The sequence below is a fragment of the Periplaneta americana genome, unplaced genomic scaffold, assembly GCF_040183065.1.
Source record: "Periplaneta americana isolate PAMFEO1 unplaced genomic scaffold, P.americana_PAMFEO1_priV1 scaffold_29, whole genome shotgun sequence".
In the NCBI taxonomy this organism is placed as follows: domain Eukaryota; kingdom Metazoa; phylum Arthropoda; class Insecta; order Blattodea; family Blattidae; genus Periplaneta; species Periplaneta americana.
Genome location: NW_027185510.1, coordinates 36,017 through 55,215, shown reverse-complemented (window position 1 = coordinate 55,215; position 19,199 = coordinate 36,017). Strand labels below are relative to the sequence as shown.

Below are 19,199 nucleotides of genomic sequence, written 5' to 3'. Positions count from 1 at the left end.
TAACTGTTAGTTGCCGCATGCTTTAAAATATATTTTTGAGAAATAAATTAAATAAAATTTTAATTCAACTTTTATAATAAGACAAGAACAAGCTGCCTTGTTTTGTGATTGTAATTTAGGTCTACCTTCGTTATTAGTGAGACATATGCAAGAGATTTTTTACATTGACTGAACATTTTTTTACTTTCATATATTGTCTCTTCTTTACAGTCGAAACTAAAGCTTTTGCCCCCAAAATGTATTTAAGATTTTTATTGAGAACTGTCTAGACAGCGGTAATCTGTTTGGTTAAAGATTTTAGGCTAAATCATATACTAATTAATAGGCCTACAATATTTTAAAGGGAGGGGCTACTCATCAATTAGCACTGGTCAGCTTGATGAGTTAATGACTGAATTTGGTATAATTTTCCTCTATTCAATACCTAATTCCCTCTTTACCCTTTCCTATCCAGTCCTCTGACTGAACTCTTACTTTCTTCGACCCCAACGGTATTAGAGCATTCGAGGCCTTGGGGTTCATTTCCCTTTCCTTCCTCCTCTTTCTACTTTTCTGTTCCTAGTGCTGACCTGCTATGGCACTAAAATCGTCCTCCAGTGGCTTAAGGAGGGAAAGCTGGTGATCAATAAGATCTCCCAGCTAGGTCCAATGGACCCGTCGACCAACAGCAGGTGTGGCCTCCAGACATTCTGGGGGTTGTGTGTAGTCACCAAAACGTTAAAATATGGTGTTCACTTAAATCGGCTACAACTTGCCATTTAACTCCAATATGAAATGAGTACCATTAAGGTAGAATTATCCGGAGGTAAAATAGTCCCCCAATCGGATCTCTGGGGGGGGGGGGACTACTTTAATCGTACAGAATCAACTAAATATCCTACAATGGAATGCTGGTGGTATAATATCAGCTAAGAAGACTGAACTAGCCAATATACTCTCAGAAAATCAGGAAATGGATTATGAACACCTAAAAATGTGTGCTTCACTGGCTGACCATGATAATATCTTTGAAAAATATTGGAGTGCAAGAGGTCAAATGACTTTATTGTCAAACGCCTGGCATTAGAAAACAACAACAACATAATGTATTTTGTAGTTGAAAATCTATTTATTTATTTAAATTATGTTTTTGAATAATGAATAGACATCGGATTTTTAGGCACTAAAAATTGCAGTTTTAGGCGCCTAAAATAAGCTCAAAATTTGTAAAATTAGGCTCTATTTTAATGAAAATAGGCATTTTAGGCACATCAACGTATCATACTTATTTCTTTCACTGAAATTTTTAGTTATACACTAAAATACGCACAAAAAAGTATGTTTAAACATTAAAAAAGAATACTATGTTATATTTATAAACAGAGCTGCACAAATTTAATATATTGAAACTAATGAAATAATGATTATTGATATCAAGATTACTCATTTTAAGTTATTGAAATTCAGTTCCATGCTCAGACTTTATTATAATTATCTGCACTGTACACCACCAGAATTTTTTTTAAATTCTCCACAGTTTCAAGAATTGAAACAGAAAATCAATATCCCAAATTTAAAAGAAAACTTACAAATTAAACCAAACCCCTTAATTCTATTAAATATAGAATATAATCTAAATTTAACAGAAGAAATACTGAAATCAGAAGTAAACACTGAAATAATGGAACAATTGTCTTTAGAGACAATTAATATTAGGTACCCTCCACAAAACTGGCTTCATTTATACACCGACGGATCCTTGATCTCCAGAGAACAAGGTGCCAGTGCAGGTGTTACATGCTGTCTCTTCTCACTTTATAGATCTCTTGGATATGGAACAACAAGTTTTGATGGAGAAATCATTGCAATAAGTGAAAGTCTCAGGAATCTTCTATGCCACATCAATAAATTTAAAAATGCAGTTATATTGTCAGACTCCAAAGCAGCTATTCTATCAATCGTATCTAAACACACACCTTCATCTCAAACAGCAGAAATAACTAAAATGCTCTCCCAATTAATATCACTCAATAAAAGAATTGTATCCCAATGGATACCATCCCATTGTGGAATCCTGGGAAACGAGAATGCGGATGATTTAGCAAAGAAGAGCAGCACTGCTACTTACAGATCTGTTACTAAATCTACGTATTACTCTGTTAAAAGATTTATTAAATCTACATACTTAGACTTGAACAAACAAAATTTGATAACACAATCCCAAGGGAAAAAAATGGAACTCTCTGCATCAAAATCCACAGTTAATTCCCGATTTACCACGAAAATCGTCTGTAGCTGCATTTAGATTGGCAACAGGCCATGATTGTTTGGCCAAACACCTGCATAGAATTGAAATATATCAGTCCCCTAACTGCCCATTGTGCAACTCAAACCAAGAAATGGATTCGGAACACCTCAAAATCTGTGCTTCAGTGGCTGGCCATGATAATATCTTTGAAAAATATTGGAGTGGGAGAGGTCAAATGACTTTACTGTCAAACGCCTGGCATTAGAAAACAACAACAACATTATCTGGTATAGCAGAGGAGGCAAGATCTGCCCTGCGACCTTATCATGTGCAGTCACCAATGGGTATAAAGGGTCAAGACAGGTTTTAGTCTGAGATGAAATTCCATGTTGGTAGATTTGTACAGTGGCGGCTGATTGGCTGAGGCAAGTGAGGCTGGGCCTCAGTCACTTTGTTTTCTTAAACTCAAAATTTTAGTGGTTTTTAGTCGTATATATCATAGCTATTATATTAGTTCTTTCAATGAAGCATATAGAGTTGTAGAAGTAGAAAACCTTGTGATGTATATAGACCTGTCTTGCAGTAAAATTTGTTCCTGAAGCCAGGATCACTCATGCCGTGTCTGGCTTCTGCATTTCCCCGGGTTTTATGGTTGCACTGGGAAAGCTGAAACTGAGATACATTTCTTGTGGCCTCGTGGCCTAGCAGGTATTCCCCCACCCATCAGCCTTCACTTCTCCCATTCAGAACTCGGTTCTTGTCAATGCCTGTCTCAAGTGTCGGTTGGGATGAGAATAACAGTGGTGAATCGTCATATGGTCCACTGTGGTTATGTGTTTCGGGAAAATAGTAAATAGAAGTCTTATGGCCATGCCGTAATAGTTTTGAATTTTGTCTATAACTGAGTCAGTTAGCCTCCCCTTTCCTAATAAACCCTTACCATCCGATAATTTTTGTCCCTTCACACTGGTTTTCAGTCTCCTCAAAATGCCCATTCTCTTCTGTATGTGGCCTATGCACTCTAATTTGCTAATTTGTACGTCATTCCCATGTGGTTTCAATTCCTCAACAGCAAGGAATGACTTAGAGTCCCATCTCCTAAATATTTCACATATCTCACATTATATGAACTGAGTGACCGATTGAAAATGTTCGTCACACCTGCAACCTCCACTCCACCACTTGACCCACTGTAATTACATTCACAATCGGTTTCATGTTTATTTGTTGTTCTACCTTCACACCTACAATGTTTTGATAATATAGCAAAATCAATTACCTTGCCAGTGTCCACACTAGTTGCCGTCACAACGCCATTTAGTGAAATGTGACCCCTTTTCTGCCACGTCCCATCAAAGGCAGCTGATATGCCTCTGACATTATCATTTCCTGCAACTGCTTCTTCCACAGCAACCTTCATGTTATGTAATGCAACATTTTCAATCGCAGATCCAATTATTATGTTATATCTAGTAGACCTGGTTGGAGGAGGTGGCAAATTCAAAATGCCACATAAAGTCTCTCCACCTGTCTTACCTTTTCCTATAGCCCTAAGGCCATACATAGTCTAACATTTATTGTGTAGAGTTTACATGTTATTGGGTTTATCTTTGAAATATCAATAGATGAAGAGTTGTAAAAATTTACACCAAACGCACAGTATTTACATTTTAAAACTAATTCTGCAGCAAGACCAATGTGCTTTTTTACCTCAAGAGATATCCCACCTTTGCCACAGCCTTTACAGAATACATTATTTTGCAGTACACTAGATAATATGCCAACATCTATAACCCCATTGGTATCACTAACACTGTGTTCTTGTTTGAGGGTTTCATACCTGATTTTAGAATCTTCAAGTTTCTTTCCTGATGCACAGCCACTATTTACAGATTCACACTGACCACGTGTGCTAGAGGGTTGTAGGTTAGAATTCACCTTACTAACAGAGTTCTTACGTTTACCAACATTTCTTCTCTTCTTAAATACTTTCAAGCTACTTTTGTAACCCATATTGTAAGAAAATATCACAAAATGCACCTCTATAATGCAACTGAACTGTATCGTAACACAATTAATAATAGAACTCCGTACAGCACGTGTATAACATCACAACACTGTAAACAAATCCGTTGCTACGAAACAAAGCACAGACGGTAAACCAGGTGTACCAATACACATAAATTCCCTACAATGAAAAAATTTCGCACATAAGGCGCAAAATTTGAAACTAACATAGTAGTATCACAGTCTAGTATATACAGTCGCGAAGCTCAATACGTAGTAAATATGCAAACATTAGATAGTTGCTCACCACTAGGATCGCTAATATCGCCTCATTACAGGCAATACAAAATAGTACAGTCACAGTCTATTGTTTCTAGCACCCTCAAAACTCAACCTTCGTGACTGTATATAGTAGACTGTGGTAGTGTGCTAGATGAACAGGAGACAAGCCCATAGGCGGAGTAATGGGGGCCACTGCCCCCCCCCCCAACTTGTCTGATCTCTTTTTTTTTTTTTCTATTATTCTATTGAATTCAAAAGATCTTTTTTTTTTTGTTTTTGTTTATGATTAAGTTTTTGTGCTTAAATTGATGATAATGTGCCTGGACTATAATACTCTATTTATTTTAAATTTCTGAATGTATAAGAATTCCTATACTACCTCATTTGAGGAATGGAAGCACTGTAATGTTTCTTTCGTAACAGCCTGTACCATTGTCTTTGAAGTCTGCAGTTGTTGAGGCCACCACTTCGAAATGTATGAATAACATACTGCACGACAATGCAGGAAAAAGAAAAGTGATCCAGTATAATGTGTAAACTTAAAAAATGAGATTAAATAAAATAATTATTAGAATTTACATTTCATATATCTTCGGAAGGTAAGCTTCATATAAAAATATTTCTGTTAGCACTGTTACGTAGTTTTATTGATGTATGCATGTGTTTCTGCACGAGAGAGAAAAAGAGGGAGATTGTTTTAAGTTATGCCCTATTATAATTTGTAGCAGACCTACAGTTCAAGCCCTATACAACTCGGTTTGAAACATCGCCGATATGGATGTAACACTGTAAAAAACATGCCCCTCACCCCGAAAATACCTTTATTAACTGATCATATTCCAATATACTGTACCACGGTCAAGCTATAACGGAGGAGGAGGTAATTAATTATGTCTTTCTTTGCCACCCCAAGGAAATGGTCCTCTCTCCGCCTATGGACACGCCCACTTAAATGTCACTGTTCATTTAAACCGAAAAAAAAAAAACATACTTAGGAATAAGATACAAACTTAAATCATGGCTCATCTGAAAGATAAATGAAAAATGAAAAATTCAAGATTTTTTGGCTTACCAGGTCCCCTTAAATTTCAGTGTTTTTTAAAATGAACTAATCGCTGTTAGTCTTTTTTTTTTTTTTTTTTTTTTTCCAGTTCACTTTATGTTAAATGAAAGTCCTCTGAAAATGCTATAGACGGAGCCAATAAACCAATTTTTCGTAAAATTGCAATGAGCCCCATCTGCATGTATACCCTTCTTATAATAAACATTGTAACCTGGACTGTTAAAATGTGACGTCTGCTTGAAAATTTTAACATCAACTACAATTTTTGAGTTCACTGGGTCCTTTCCTTTAAAAGCCATTATTTTCGTTTTCGTCAGTGCTATATTAAATATAATAAATGACTATAATATTAAATACAAATACACAAAATCTGGAACTTAATTTTAGAAAACTATAGGCTGAGCCAACTTCAGCTAAAAGGACCATTTGCAGTGTGTAAACCAAATACTTGTAAAATTGTAGAATAGACTCTCATCTAACTACTCTGAATTATCTTGAAGACAAGATCTAAGATAGAGCAACTCTAAGAATTCATCAGTGCTATAGAGACAGTGATATAATAGCAAACTGATTTGTATAGACCTATTTATTTACTCTCATAATCCTTTATTCGTCTTTTCGTTTGACAACTCAAGTTATCAATTCTCTTACTTCTGTAACCATACACTTCTTGTCCAGTCGTTGGCTACTGCAGAATTAAGGCTGAAATATTCCCAGCCACTTTTGATAGTACCTCTGATTGAGGTTCTGGCTGATATGTACATCTATTATCAGACAGTACATCTCACTTGACAATACGTGCCAGAGGAAGAACAATTGTTTGTATCATATAATTCTGAAGTCTGATTAATGTAATATGTAGCTAGTCGGCGATGTATGCAATGGAGGGGAAAAGAAATTGGTCACCTACCCAATTATCTTCCGGCTTAGTTGCTTCATGAGTGATGACTTATTGGTGTCACTTATGAGATTCAGACCTGTCTTCGGACAGCTGACAAAGCAACAACTTTTGATAGGCTCAAAAACTTTTATCTCACGTAAAGTCTGTCAGGAATGGTGGAGAAGCTCATTTTTTTTACTGATTGCTATAGACTTATTCCACGTTAAGAAAAACGCATTGAGCATATAGGGCTGTTCGATCAAATGATCAGTTGGCACAGAAACGCCTGCCTGCCACAGCTTCCACAATGTGCTCTGCAAGGTCCATGAAACCAATGACTTTTTCTTAATGTGGAATGATTTATAGTAAAGCATGCGGGAATCTCAGCCCTTTCGTTCTCGTTTTCTAAAAAAGTCTCCTCCGAGTAGCCAATTTGGATGTTCTTTTCTTTAACATTTTATCGGGCTCTAGCATCCATATGCTCGAGGGTAAAGGGTGTTGTTTGGACTGCAGTTAGAATTTGGTGACCTCTCTGCTCTACTTACATCAGCTTTCTTCCCGCTGCACATTCGGCAGAGTTATGGTGGTGAGAATCTTCACAGATGGATAGATTATAACCTTGGACTTGTTTCGAAAATAAACTTCTATTTGGGATTCCGATTTTGCTGCTCCTGCGTCCGATGTGAGTCACGGGTGAATGCAACACCGCGCCCCATTCCTCTATTGCGTCATTAGGCCTATATACCTACGTCGTCCATTTTCCTACAACTCCAACCACATAATCCCTCATACATGCGCTTCTTCCCTGAAGAAGATGGCAGAGCTAGCCGTCGAAAGATTGGAATCTAATCTCCAACTCACCTGGCTGAGAACCCAAGAAGAGTTATTCTATATCAAACGCCGGGAAAGCCTCAAGTCATACTAATTTATTTGTTGGTTCACTACCCAGTATCTTATTCACTTACTCAAGTGCTCACTAGTACACTTTCTCGTCAATGTTTTTCCTGTACCATCTGATAATTTCGAAATGTATTGCAGGGAAGTGTGTGTGTGTGTGTGTGTGTGTGTGTGTGTGTGTGTGTGTGTGTGTGTGTGTGTGTGTGTGTGGGTCAGACATTTGGCTGCAGAACATGTGGTTGATCCTTAGTGTCCTGCTGCAGAACTTCACCTTCAAGCCGGCACCAAACCAGAAGCTTCCAGACCTCATCAAGGTGATGGTTTCCACCAGACATCACCAGATTTCTGGTTCTGTCCAGTGCCACGGGTGTGAACCTTTGCACAAGTGATTCTCAAACGACAACCTGTAGGCAATCCTCTCAGAGCTTTTCACTTAGGACATATGGATATGAAATTTAGCAGAGGAATCCTCGTCATTACTGATTACTTTCCAAATTAATGTGAAGTTTAGCTGGGTGCGAAATCACGAACTTTGAATATTTGATTTACATTTGTTGGAATAGAAGCAGTCCTGCAGAACAGAAGGATAACTTCCATGGGTTGGAGTTTGAGAAACTGTTCACTGCGGGAAAGCCACGTTACACCTGTGTTTAAACATAGCTACAAGCTTCAAACACAGATAGCTGCAAAAATAATAAGAATGTGTTTTATGCTGTTTATATGAAGAGGCTAGCAGTAACTAGAGAGTATTGCTATTTATTGAAGGTAAATGTTCTGTGAAGTTCTAATTGGATACAGATAAACAGATTGTTTCATAATTAAGACTAACAATTTTGGGATATAATACAGAGCAGTGCCTTACAAGAGGTGTCGGTATGCAACTGAGTAAATACAGGGAGGCTGATGCTGACGACTTCAAGAGAAACAATTATCATTTCGAAAGATTAACATTTCTCAGAAATAATTATTTTTTAGACATTCGTTTCATGGTGATGACTTTTCGATTCTCATTTTAGCATAAAAAATTCATTGAATTCTGCATCCATATATTAGCATGCTTAAAAAGTAAATTTCCATGCCTGAAGTACTTTTAAGCACACTAATTAGAAATACTGAAAACATAAATTCCAATTATTTATTTATTATAAATATTCTCAACACAATTATTTAAAATTGAAATTACATTTGGAGATTTGATATATAAATGATTCACTTCCGAATCACTCACTTTTCTAATTACATTTATCACTTTCATTGTAATAATTGTATATTCCAAATTACATAACAAGCAGAAAACAACTTCATAACAACCAGCAAAACAATCACTACATATCCAAAGGCCATGAAATCTATCTCTTTTTATACGAATATAATACACTTTCGTCTTCAACATCATAAGTTCGCCATTGCGTGATAACGAATCAACAATTTCATTCTCTTTAAAATATAAATACATTTAGGATTCTCGAGTGACTGTTCAAAATATTTTGCACGAAATACATGCGAAACCAGTGTTTTAAGCACTTGCCGTGTTGGACAATCTTCACTTGTCATGCTTAAAATGCTATTATTTCGCAACTTGTTGCATAAATAGCAATTATAATTATGATTATTTTTATCCCCTTATCTTTTAAACACATTTACAAACACCCATTTTGTAAACATGTCCACATTATTATTTTCAGTTGCAACAAATAATTTTGCATAATGTTTTTATTACATTTATGGTTCAAGAGTATTTTAATACTTTAATTAATAATAAATCAGTTTAAGTAATGTATATTTTGCAAGACGCATGCTTCACCCTAAGCCTGAACACTGCGGGGACAGCGTGACTGTTATCAGGGAAGACTATACAGGTTCTAACAAACTTAATTACCATTCAGCTCATGCAATCTGTGATTTTTTTTCGAAACTAATTTTGAAGCTATTGATGTTACTGACGTAACACTCTTTAATTATCAACTTCAAATATCAAGGTTTAGGACAACATCCTCCAAAATCTTCTGCTGAAAAGGTTAGAAAATACAGGGAGAAGCTAAGTGACGAAAAAATTAAGAAATCAAGAAAAGAATGCACAGCAGAAACCACTTTAAGAAAGAAATGGTCTAGAGTGCAGAAGAAAAAATAAACTGAAAATAATAGTAAATTACGAATGAGAAAGTACAGAGAGAAATTAAAGGCTGAAGCAATGTTAAGAGATGTTGGATATGATTCACATCCAAGTCTCAGTCATTGGGGAAGACAGTACATCGAGCACAAAGGTCATTACCAACATCTCCAAGAAAGAAACGTGCTGTTGTGAAGAAACTTGCTGAAAAGTTTGGAGTCATAGAAACTTGCGAAATTAAGCAGAAGGAAGGTGAAAACTCTCATGATTATTCAGCTGTTTCACAATTTTACGAAAGTGGTCTAGAGTCTACTGTATTTCCAGAGCACAAAGATTTTGTCACTTTCATCATTAAAGATCCAGAAAAAGAAAGAAAACAGAAGAGAGTGTTCATGATGACAGCAATGGAAGCATATAGTTATTAAAAGTGAATATGCAATGTTCAATTAAAAAATCTAAGTTTGCTAGTTTACGACCAAAATACAGTATATACTTCCAGTTTCTGATAAAGATAAAAATGTTTGCTGTTGTCAAATGTGGACCTTCTTACTGACGGATTATGCAAGTGCACTGGAATATCCTTTCTACTAATAAATTATTAGAAATGTCCACATGTGACTAGAATATCGCATGCTACTTGGAAAGCCAAATGTAGTAATACTGAACAGTTTATAACAAATCTATTCCCAGATAGTACAGGTGGACAGACACATAAAATGGAGGCAGTCACCTGTCCTCCTGAAACTGCAAGAAATATATTGATCAGACATCTTAAGGGTTTATGCAAACTATGTTTCTATGCAAAAACACAACTGCAAGAAATAAAATATCTGAAAGGAAATCTTACAACCTAACATGCTGTAGGCTATTACAAAAAGATTTTGCAGAAAATGTTGGAATAAAACACAAGGATGAAATGTCCACACATTGAGTGAACAAGGGTATTATCACATTTTCAGCTGTTTTGAATACTTTAAACAGTACAAAATCATATGCATTGGTCACTGATGATGTGTAACATGTAAAAGGAGCAGCATTAACATTCAACAGAACCATATTGGAAGATGCCATGCACAGCGAAGAACAGAATATTTCCACATTCTGTTTGTCAAAAAAGTGTACAATATCGTCTTGGAAAACTCTACAATATCTACTAAGTCCAGGAGAATCGTCCATTTATATTCTAATACTTATTTTTACTGTTCTGATCGTAATTTAAATACGATAAATTTCTTCCATAAGTTAAACAGAGATAAATGTAATTTGCAGTGATTATGTCAGTAACAAGTGAATGTTACATCAGTAATATTATTTGAAATGTCTGTTTTGCATGTTATTTACATTTAACAAAAGTGTTAATGATTATAAAAAAGGTAACCTACTGTATATCAGATTCATAAATTATACAGTATTCATATTGCCTTTTTACTATGTAACTTCACAGAAATTCATCATTAAACATTTATTATAAAATCTATGTCCATATCATGTTACGTCAATAATAATAATTCATTATGAGCTGTTTTAAAACTCATTATAGAAAACCCATCAAACAGAAGAGCACGAAGGGTTTTTTAAACTACAGGGGCAATGCCTGCATGAAATCAATGTGAACACGATTGTCCCTGGTTTAGATCCATGACTAAATATACTGAAAGAGATTTGTAGCTTGTAATTATTGTGATCATAGACACCTGCAAAATTAAGGGTCATAAAAACTTTTCTAAAAACGTATGCTACATGGTTGTGAAACTTGGACTCTCACTGTGAGAGAGGAACAGAGGTTAAGGTTGTTTGAGAATAATGTGCTTAGGAAAATATTTGGGGCTAAGAAGGATGAAGTCAGTGGCGTATACTGGTTAAAGGGTTTGGGCTACCGCTGACCCTATTATTACACAAAATATATCTAACAATTACTTTAATTTTAATTACTATGGTAAAACTAATAATACAAAATTATTACATTATGTTATATTATAAACTTTTTCTTTTGTAATTTCCTTGGGCTACCGCCGGTAGCCCCGGCAGCCCGCAAAATACGCCCCTGGATGAAGTTATAGGAGAATGCAGAAAATTACACAATGCAGAACTGCACACATTGTATTCTTCACCTGACATAATTAGGAACATTAAATCCAGACGTTTGAGATGGACAGGGCATGTAGCACATATGGGCGAATCCAGAAATGTATATAGAGTGTTAGTTGGGAGGCCGAAGGGAGAAAGACTTTTGGAGAGACCGAGACATAGGTGGGAGGATAATATAAAGATGGATTTGAGGGAGGTGGGTTATGATGGTAGAGACTGGATTAATCTTTCTCAGGATAGGGACTGATGACAGGCTTATGTAAATGTGGCAATGAACCTCTGGAATCCTTAAAACCAAAAGTAAGTAAGTAACAAAATAACAAATCTCTGTTACACAGAAAAGTTTCCTAATAGCCTAAGAATGTGTGTTTCAAATATCATGCATATAACATTAATAGTTCCGGAGATATAAAGTTATTAACTATTTTGTGTGAGAATAAAGCAAACAATTAAAGTTACCAGAAATTTCAAACAAAGTTTAGTGTAATTTAAAAACTATGTGCACCAGAGCTTTAAAAGTGACAGCTAAAAGGTTCATAAATGTGCATCACATTTTGTGTCATCAAACTTCTTATTGTAATCTGTTTTTAAGCTGATTTTAGTTCCTTTCTTTGCTAACATATCTGCTTTCTCGTGACCATTCAGTCCACAGTGGGCCGGGATCCATTGGAAGACCACTTTTTTATTGTAAATGTGGGGAAGCAAGAAGGATGACGACTTCATTGTGAAATCCAGAGCAAAAAAAAAAAAAAAACACACACACGTACACACACACACACACACGAGAAATGAGGGGTAGTTTGATCGGTGTTCATTATAGATGCCTGTTGCTAGTAGCCAGAGTTGGGGTGTAGTCAATATATACTGCAGGGCTGTGTCTTCTGCAACTGGTACTGATGATTTTAATTTACTTCTTTTGTGGTTTATGGACGGAAGTATAGAAGAATGTGTTCCAGATCTTCATCATGATTATTACACCACAGACAAGTAGGATTATCAGAAATGTGAAATCGGTGTAGGTATAATTGAGTGACAATGTGATCTGTTCTGGCTCTTGTTAGGGCAAGTTTTTGTACATTTCCAGGTCATTTGGTTTCTTTTGTACAGACTGTAAAATTTTTCCTTTGTCAGAAGAGAGCCAATTGTTGATCCATAGGTTTGTAAAATGAGACTTCACTGAAGCAAATGCACGGATAGAGATACCACTTGAAGAGGTCTTGGTTGTAAATACGGTATGTTGCCTGTTTTGCAATATTACCAACTTTCTCATTTCCAGGTATACCACAATGACTAGGTATCCATTGAAATGTTATTTCCTTTTGGAGTTCTTTTAGTTTACTTAGTTGTTTCCGAAGTGGAATAATTCTATGTGCACTTAGGTTTGGTACATATTTAATCATATAATTGGAGTCGGTAAGTATGCAAATAGATTTTTCAGGAATTTGAGTAACACACTGAAGAGCAGCATCAATAGCTAGCAATTCAGTGTCAAGACTGGAGGAGGATGAACATGGTATGAAATAACTTTCTTGATATTTTGGAATGCGTCTGTTTTATAATGCTTATATACGATCAAAATTGACCTGTGGATGTGAAATATGGGGAGGAGCATCAGCAACTCATCTACAAAAAATTTCTGTTCTTCAAAACTCAGCCTTAAGATTATGCCTAGGAGTACCAAAAACCACATCACTGTTGCCCTAGAAACTGAATGTAATATTCAACTAATCAGACAAAAGGCTCTAAATACATTTAAAATTTTGTGTGATGAAATTTTCAAATTTCAAAGATTATTTTAAACCAACATTTTTCATTTAAAAGTTTACTGGTTTTCCACCACATTTAACCATCCTTGCCCCTTGAAAACCTTGTGCACCAGAGCATAAATTCGTATTAAATTTTATGTAATATATATTTCTCACACATCGAAATGTATTTTACAGTAAACATATTGTTTTTAATTCACTGGTTTTTCACAATATTAAAGTCATTCTCTCTCCTTAACATCCCATGTAGCATTTGCAATGAATTTCCCTATTCCTTTCCTTTTTGTATTAAAGGTTTTCTTTTGTTATTGGTAACCTATTTTTATTTAGTTAATATTAAGCAGGAATATGAATGCTTATAGAATAATTCATTAATAGTATATGAAAAAAGAAAACATCATTATGTCCGAAGTTAATTTCACCTCCTTCCATTTCAAGTAGGGGATGGAGGTGGGAGTTGCTGGGAAATATAATTTTCCCTTATCATTGGTGAGCCGTGCCTACTACCATGGCCGTTTACCTACTACGTCACTTCATCCATCAGAGCGCTCTCAGACGTCACAGAATAGATAGCGCTATCAATCCCTTCATTTGTTCTTTCCAAATAATCCTATTGGCCGGGTCATTACGTCTCACGAGGATAGAGGGGGAGAGAGTTTACCTGTTTTAACGGAGATACACGGAACGTCACTTGGGTTCCGGTACGCGGCAGATACACTTAATAAGATTTAGGCTCTCGTACGCGGAGATATTCGGAAACAATTGCCTTAGATTCAAGCTCTCGTACACGACAGAAACATTTAACAAGACTTAGCATTTTGGTACGCGGCAGATATAGATAATGTGACTCGGGCTTTGTACATGCTGGAGATAGATCAGTGGAGTAGTTAAATTGCGTCGTGTGTGTTTGGGATTTTAGTGGATCGTAGTTTGAAATATCGCTTGCTAGTGATACGTCTTGGGGGCAAGTTTTAGTATTTGCATCGAGTAACATATTTGTGAGATATATGTGTTTGAGGTAAATTGTATTGGGAATTATGTAAGGAGATATGATTTGAAATGTGAGTTCATGTTCCGAGACGGTTAGAGTGATAAGGCAGCGATTACGGTCTCACATATGCTTTTAGTGTTTTCCCTGCTCCAGTTTGATTGTCGCTTTCCTTCGCCGCTATTTTCATATCATGTGCGTCGAGTTTAGTTGCTATTTAAATGATCCTTGAAATTGGAATTATCGTCCGTTACTTATTACGTGCATCTGTCTCCATCCCTCTCTCTCTCCGTTGGGTATTCATTTTGTAAAGTGCAGAGATTTGTGTTGGTGCTATTTGCACAGTTTATGTGACCAATATGTGCAATGGGTAATGTATAGTGATCTGTCATGCAATGCCTTATGCTGGGTAGAGATTATCTCTTATTGAGTGTACATGTATTTTTAGTTTGGTTAGTCAGACTGAGTGGTATCTATGGTCGAATGGATCATGTATTAAGTTAATGTGCTGGCTGGCTGTTGTGTTCAGATTCATACTCAGATAGTTAATATATATATATTTAGAGAGTGGTTCATGAACATATGGTTAATAGGTTAGTCACTGATGGTCGAGAGACGGCCATATTAGATGATTTAATCACTTATAAGTGTGTTGGCCTCAGTCTTGTGATACTTACATGATTTACATATCCTGGGGATATCATTTCAGATTAGTTTGTCCTATTTTCACTTATCTATTTCATGTTTCTTGTTATTTCATTTTTCATTTATGTACATTGTTACTTATTATTGTTAATTATATTTGTTTTACAAATTCACACTATTCATTCTAAAAGTCTTCCACTGCACACACCCAATCCTTTCAATGTGCCGTCCACCTGGCTAAAGCAGCCAATATAAGAAAGATAAAGAGAAGGAGTGGATGATCGTACAACCTCCCCTCCACATTGGCAACATTGTGAGGGCTCAGAAAAATGAGGTTCTATTTGACATTTTTAGCGAAATCGAGATTTTTACTGCAATGAGTAGTACTAAGTTAGCACTATCTACCATATGAATTTTATGTTGATATTGCAATTATTTTTCGTCGTACAAACAATTTGATGAAGATCTAATTGCACTTTTGTGTGTTTCATGACAGTGACGATATTTTCAATAATATGTCACATTAATGTATAAAATCAGTTATTTTGTAATATAATATAATATATTATCATTATTAGTTTTTGTGCATTATCTATCTTCGTAGGTCATCCAGCTATTTGCTGACAACACACGTGTTCCACTATGAATTTCCTCTTCTTACAAATGATAGGTAAAAAGCACGATGCTGGCTAACTAATTCACGAAACACGAAAGGAAGGGGGGCAACCAATTAAATAAAGAAATTACTTACCTAGACGGAGCAGAAGAAAATATATCCGTTGTAGAAAGTTCAGCCACAAATGTTGATGAACGTTAGGTTTACAAAATGACTAAGTAACATCAAATTGAAAGGTAGAGGTGGAGGGGGGGGGGAGGAAGGAAACGTATTGGAGTACTGGAAATCACGTGTGTAAGGAGAATTTATATTATAACGCGGACTATATATATATTCGGGAGTTGCTCACTCAAATGGGATACCTTACTTACTGGCTTTTAAGGAACCCGGAGGTTCATAGCCGCCCTCACATAAGCCCGCCATCGGTCCCTATCCTGAGCAGATTAATCCAGTCTCTATCATCATATCCCACTTCCCTCAAATCCATTTTAATATCATCTTCCCATCTACGTCTCGGCCTCCCCAAAGGTCTTTTTCCCTCCGGCCTCCCAACTAACACTCTATATGCATTTCCGGATTCGCCCATACGTGCTACATGCCCTGCTCATCTCAAACGTCTGGATTTAATGTTCCTAATTATGTCAGGTGAAGAATACAATGCGTGCAGTTCTGTGTTGTGTAACTTTCTCCATTCTCCTGTAACTTCATCCCTCTTAGCCCCAAATATTTTCCTAAGCACCGTATTTTCAAACACCCTTAACATATGTTCCTCTCTCAAAGTGAGAGTCCAAGATCACAACCATAAAGAACAACCAGTAATATAACTGTTTATAAATTCTAACTTTCAGATTTTTTAACAGCAGACTGAATGATAAAAGGTTCTCAACCGAATACTAACAGGCATTTCCCATATTTATTCTGTGTTTAATTTCCTCCCGAGTATCATTCATATTTGTTACTGTTGCTCACAGGTTTCAAATGGGATAAACCATTATTTAATGCTTGTGAAATATAACATTATTGTATACGTGGATTGTCATTCATAGGATGAATGACCTGTAGTGTATCATTTATATTGATTAATTCATGATCTTGTTCTGTCAGATGCGTTGCAAATTTTCATTTTCGTTTACTGTATTTGAAATCGGAAACATGTTCATTAAACCGGGTTCTGTAATTTCTGTGAGTTTGACCAATGTATTTGCTAGGCCAATTTTTGCATTGTAGCATATATATGCCACTTTTTTTAAATTGATCTCTATTATGTATCAGTATGTAATTACTTAATTCCGATTCAGTTGCATGTTCAACTATGTAAGCAAGTTTTAATCCTAGTTGAGTGTAAGAGAAGGCCTTACAGCCTTAACTCTGCCAGGTTAAATAAAGCCATTATTATTATTATTATTATTATTATTATTATTATTATTATTATTAAGTTTATTAGGTATGACGTTATTTAATTTATTATTAGCGCAGAAGGCAATATTCATATTGTGTTTTTTGAGGAAGTTGTTCAATTGGTTAGAAACTGGTCCAAAGTACGTCATGCTTGTTCATGTTTTTTGGGGTTATTAGTTCAAGGAAAGTGTGTTGAGTTCTTACGTTTTTGTAGGAGGCTGTCTACTGTATGTTTTTAGAAACCATTATCTTGGGCTAAACAGATAATATAAATATATTCTTTATTATAATTAGATTTACTTAGTGGAATAGTTAATAATCTATCAATGAGGAAACGAAATTTACTAATTTTATGAGTTTCTGGGTGGTTAGAAAACTGTGTTGAGAATGATTATTGGAGGTTGGTTTCCATTATATGTCAAAATTAAAACGGAAATGTTTTATAAAAGTTTTGAGGTCTAGAAAGTTTATTGATCAGTTAACAGCTGACTGGGAGGTGACTGGGGCGTAACCTTTGATAATAAGTTATCCTGGAAACAACAAGTGGAGAAAATTAGCTCCCAAACTTCAAACCAACTGAGGATCCTAAAACGCCTTCCAGGATGCAAATGGGAATGTGCTCGCTCAACTTTAAGCACTACATATCAAAAGTATGTTCTTCCTGGAATGTAAAACACACAATTGGTCGACTCTAAGACTGTAAAAATAACTGCTGTGGATGCCATGTTGACCCTCAGAGAGATCCATGCTGTTGTATGAAGAGCTAATCAGACTATCGGATGGTCAATACTGGTACAAATACGAAAATAAGAAAGAAACCCCAAAACACAACATGGATTTGCGAAGAAAGTACGTAAGCTAAAAGAACTATATTCAATTATATCCAATGAACCCCAACCCATGATACAGAATCCAACTGAAATAGAATACCATGACTGCTTCACAGACCTAAACCAAAGTGTTTTTAAAAAAGGAACAGACACAATGAGTCTAAAGCTTTTGGCCTTGGAGACTATCAACAGTAAATACCCAGAACCTCAATGGCTCAGAATATACACAGATGGCTCACAAATACATGGTTACCCAAATGCAGGAACAGGGATATACAGCTACATCTTCATTTTTTATAAATCTAAATTTAACAGAAGAAATACTGAAATCAGAAGTAAACACTGAAATACTGAAACAATTGTCTTTAGAGACAATTAATATTAGGTACCCTCCACAAAACTGGCTTCATTTATACACCGATGGATCCTTGATCTCCAGAGAACAAGGTGCCGGTGCAGGTGTTACGTGCTGTCTCTTCTCACTTTATAGATCTCTTGGGTATGGAACAACAAGTTTTGATGGAGAAATCATTGCAATAAGTGAAAGTCTCAGGAATCTTCTATGCCACATCAATAAATTTAAAAATGCAGTTATATTGTCAGACTCCAAAGCAGCTATTCTATCAATCGTATCTAAACACACACCTTCATCTCAAACAGCAGAAATAACTAAAATGCTCTCTCAATTAATATCACTCAATAAAAGAATTGTATTCCAATGGATACCATCCCATTGTGGAATCCTGGGAAACTAGAATGTGGATGCTTTAGCAAAGCACTGCTACTTACAGACCTGTTACTAAATCTACGTATTACTCTGTTAAAAGATTTATTAAATCTACATACTTAGACTTCAACAAACAAAATTTGATAACACAATCCCAAGGGAAAAAATGGAAGTCTCTGCATCATAATCCACAGTTAATTCCCGATTTACCACGAAAATCGTCTGTAGCTGCATTTAGATTGGCAACAGGTCATGACTGTTTGGCCAAACACCTGCATAGAATTGGAATATATCAGTCCCCTAACTGCCCATTGTGCAACTCAAACCAAGAAATGGATTCGTAACACCTCAAAATCTGTGCTTCAGTGGCTGGCCATGATAATATCTTTGAAAAATTTTGGAGTGCAAGAGGTCAAATGACTTTATTGTCAAATGCCTGGCATTAGAAAACGACAACTATTTATAAATCCATCAGATCATTCAAAACAGCGTTCGATGGAGAAATCAAGCCATTCAAACAGCATTAAACCAACTTCTACTGCATCTTGGAAAATTCTCCAAGACTGTCATCCTGAGTGATTCAAGATCTGCCATAGAATCCATTGAGCTGCTGCATCAGTGGAGATTCATGACTGCTGCGAGACACTGAGGAAACTCAAATTAGCTCCTGTGGAT

The 19,199-nt window shown here is 35.9% G+C and overlaps 1 protein-coding gene across 4 annotated transcripts in view; it reads right to left on the bottom strand.

The window, feature by feature from the left end:
- LOC138693971 (putative polypeptide N-acetylgalactosaminyltransferase 10) overlaps positions 1-19,199 on the bottom strand; it is a 99,947-nt gene that overhangs the window by 46,876 nt on the left and 33,872 nt on the right. For 2 of the 4 annotated variants that reach the window (XR_011330655.1, XM_069817714.1), the window contains exon 1: positions 3,507-3,868. The exons of the other annotated variants lie outside the window; for them this stretch is intronic. Coding sequence is in view for 1 of the 2 variants with exons in the window: in XM_069817714.1 (XP_069673815.1) it covers positions 3,507-3,791 (285 nt within the window). In the remaining variant the exon portion in view is untranslated. Of the gene's footprint in view, positions 1-3,506; positions 3,869-19,199 lie in introns of those variants that run through there. 4 annotated transcript variants of the gene reach the window in all.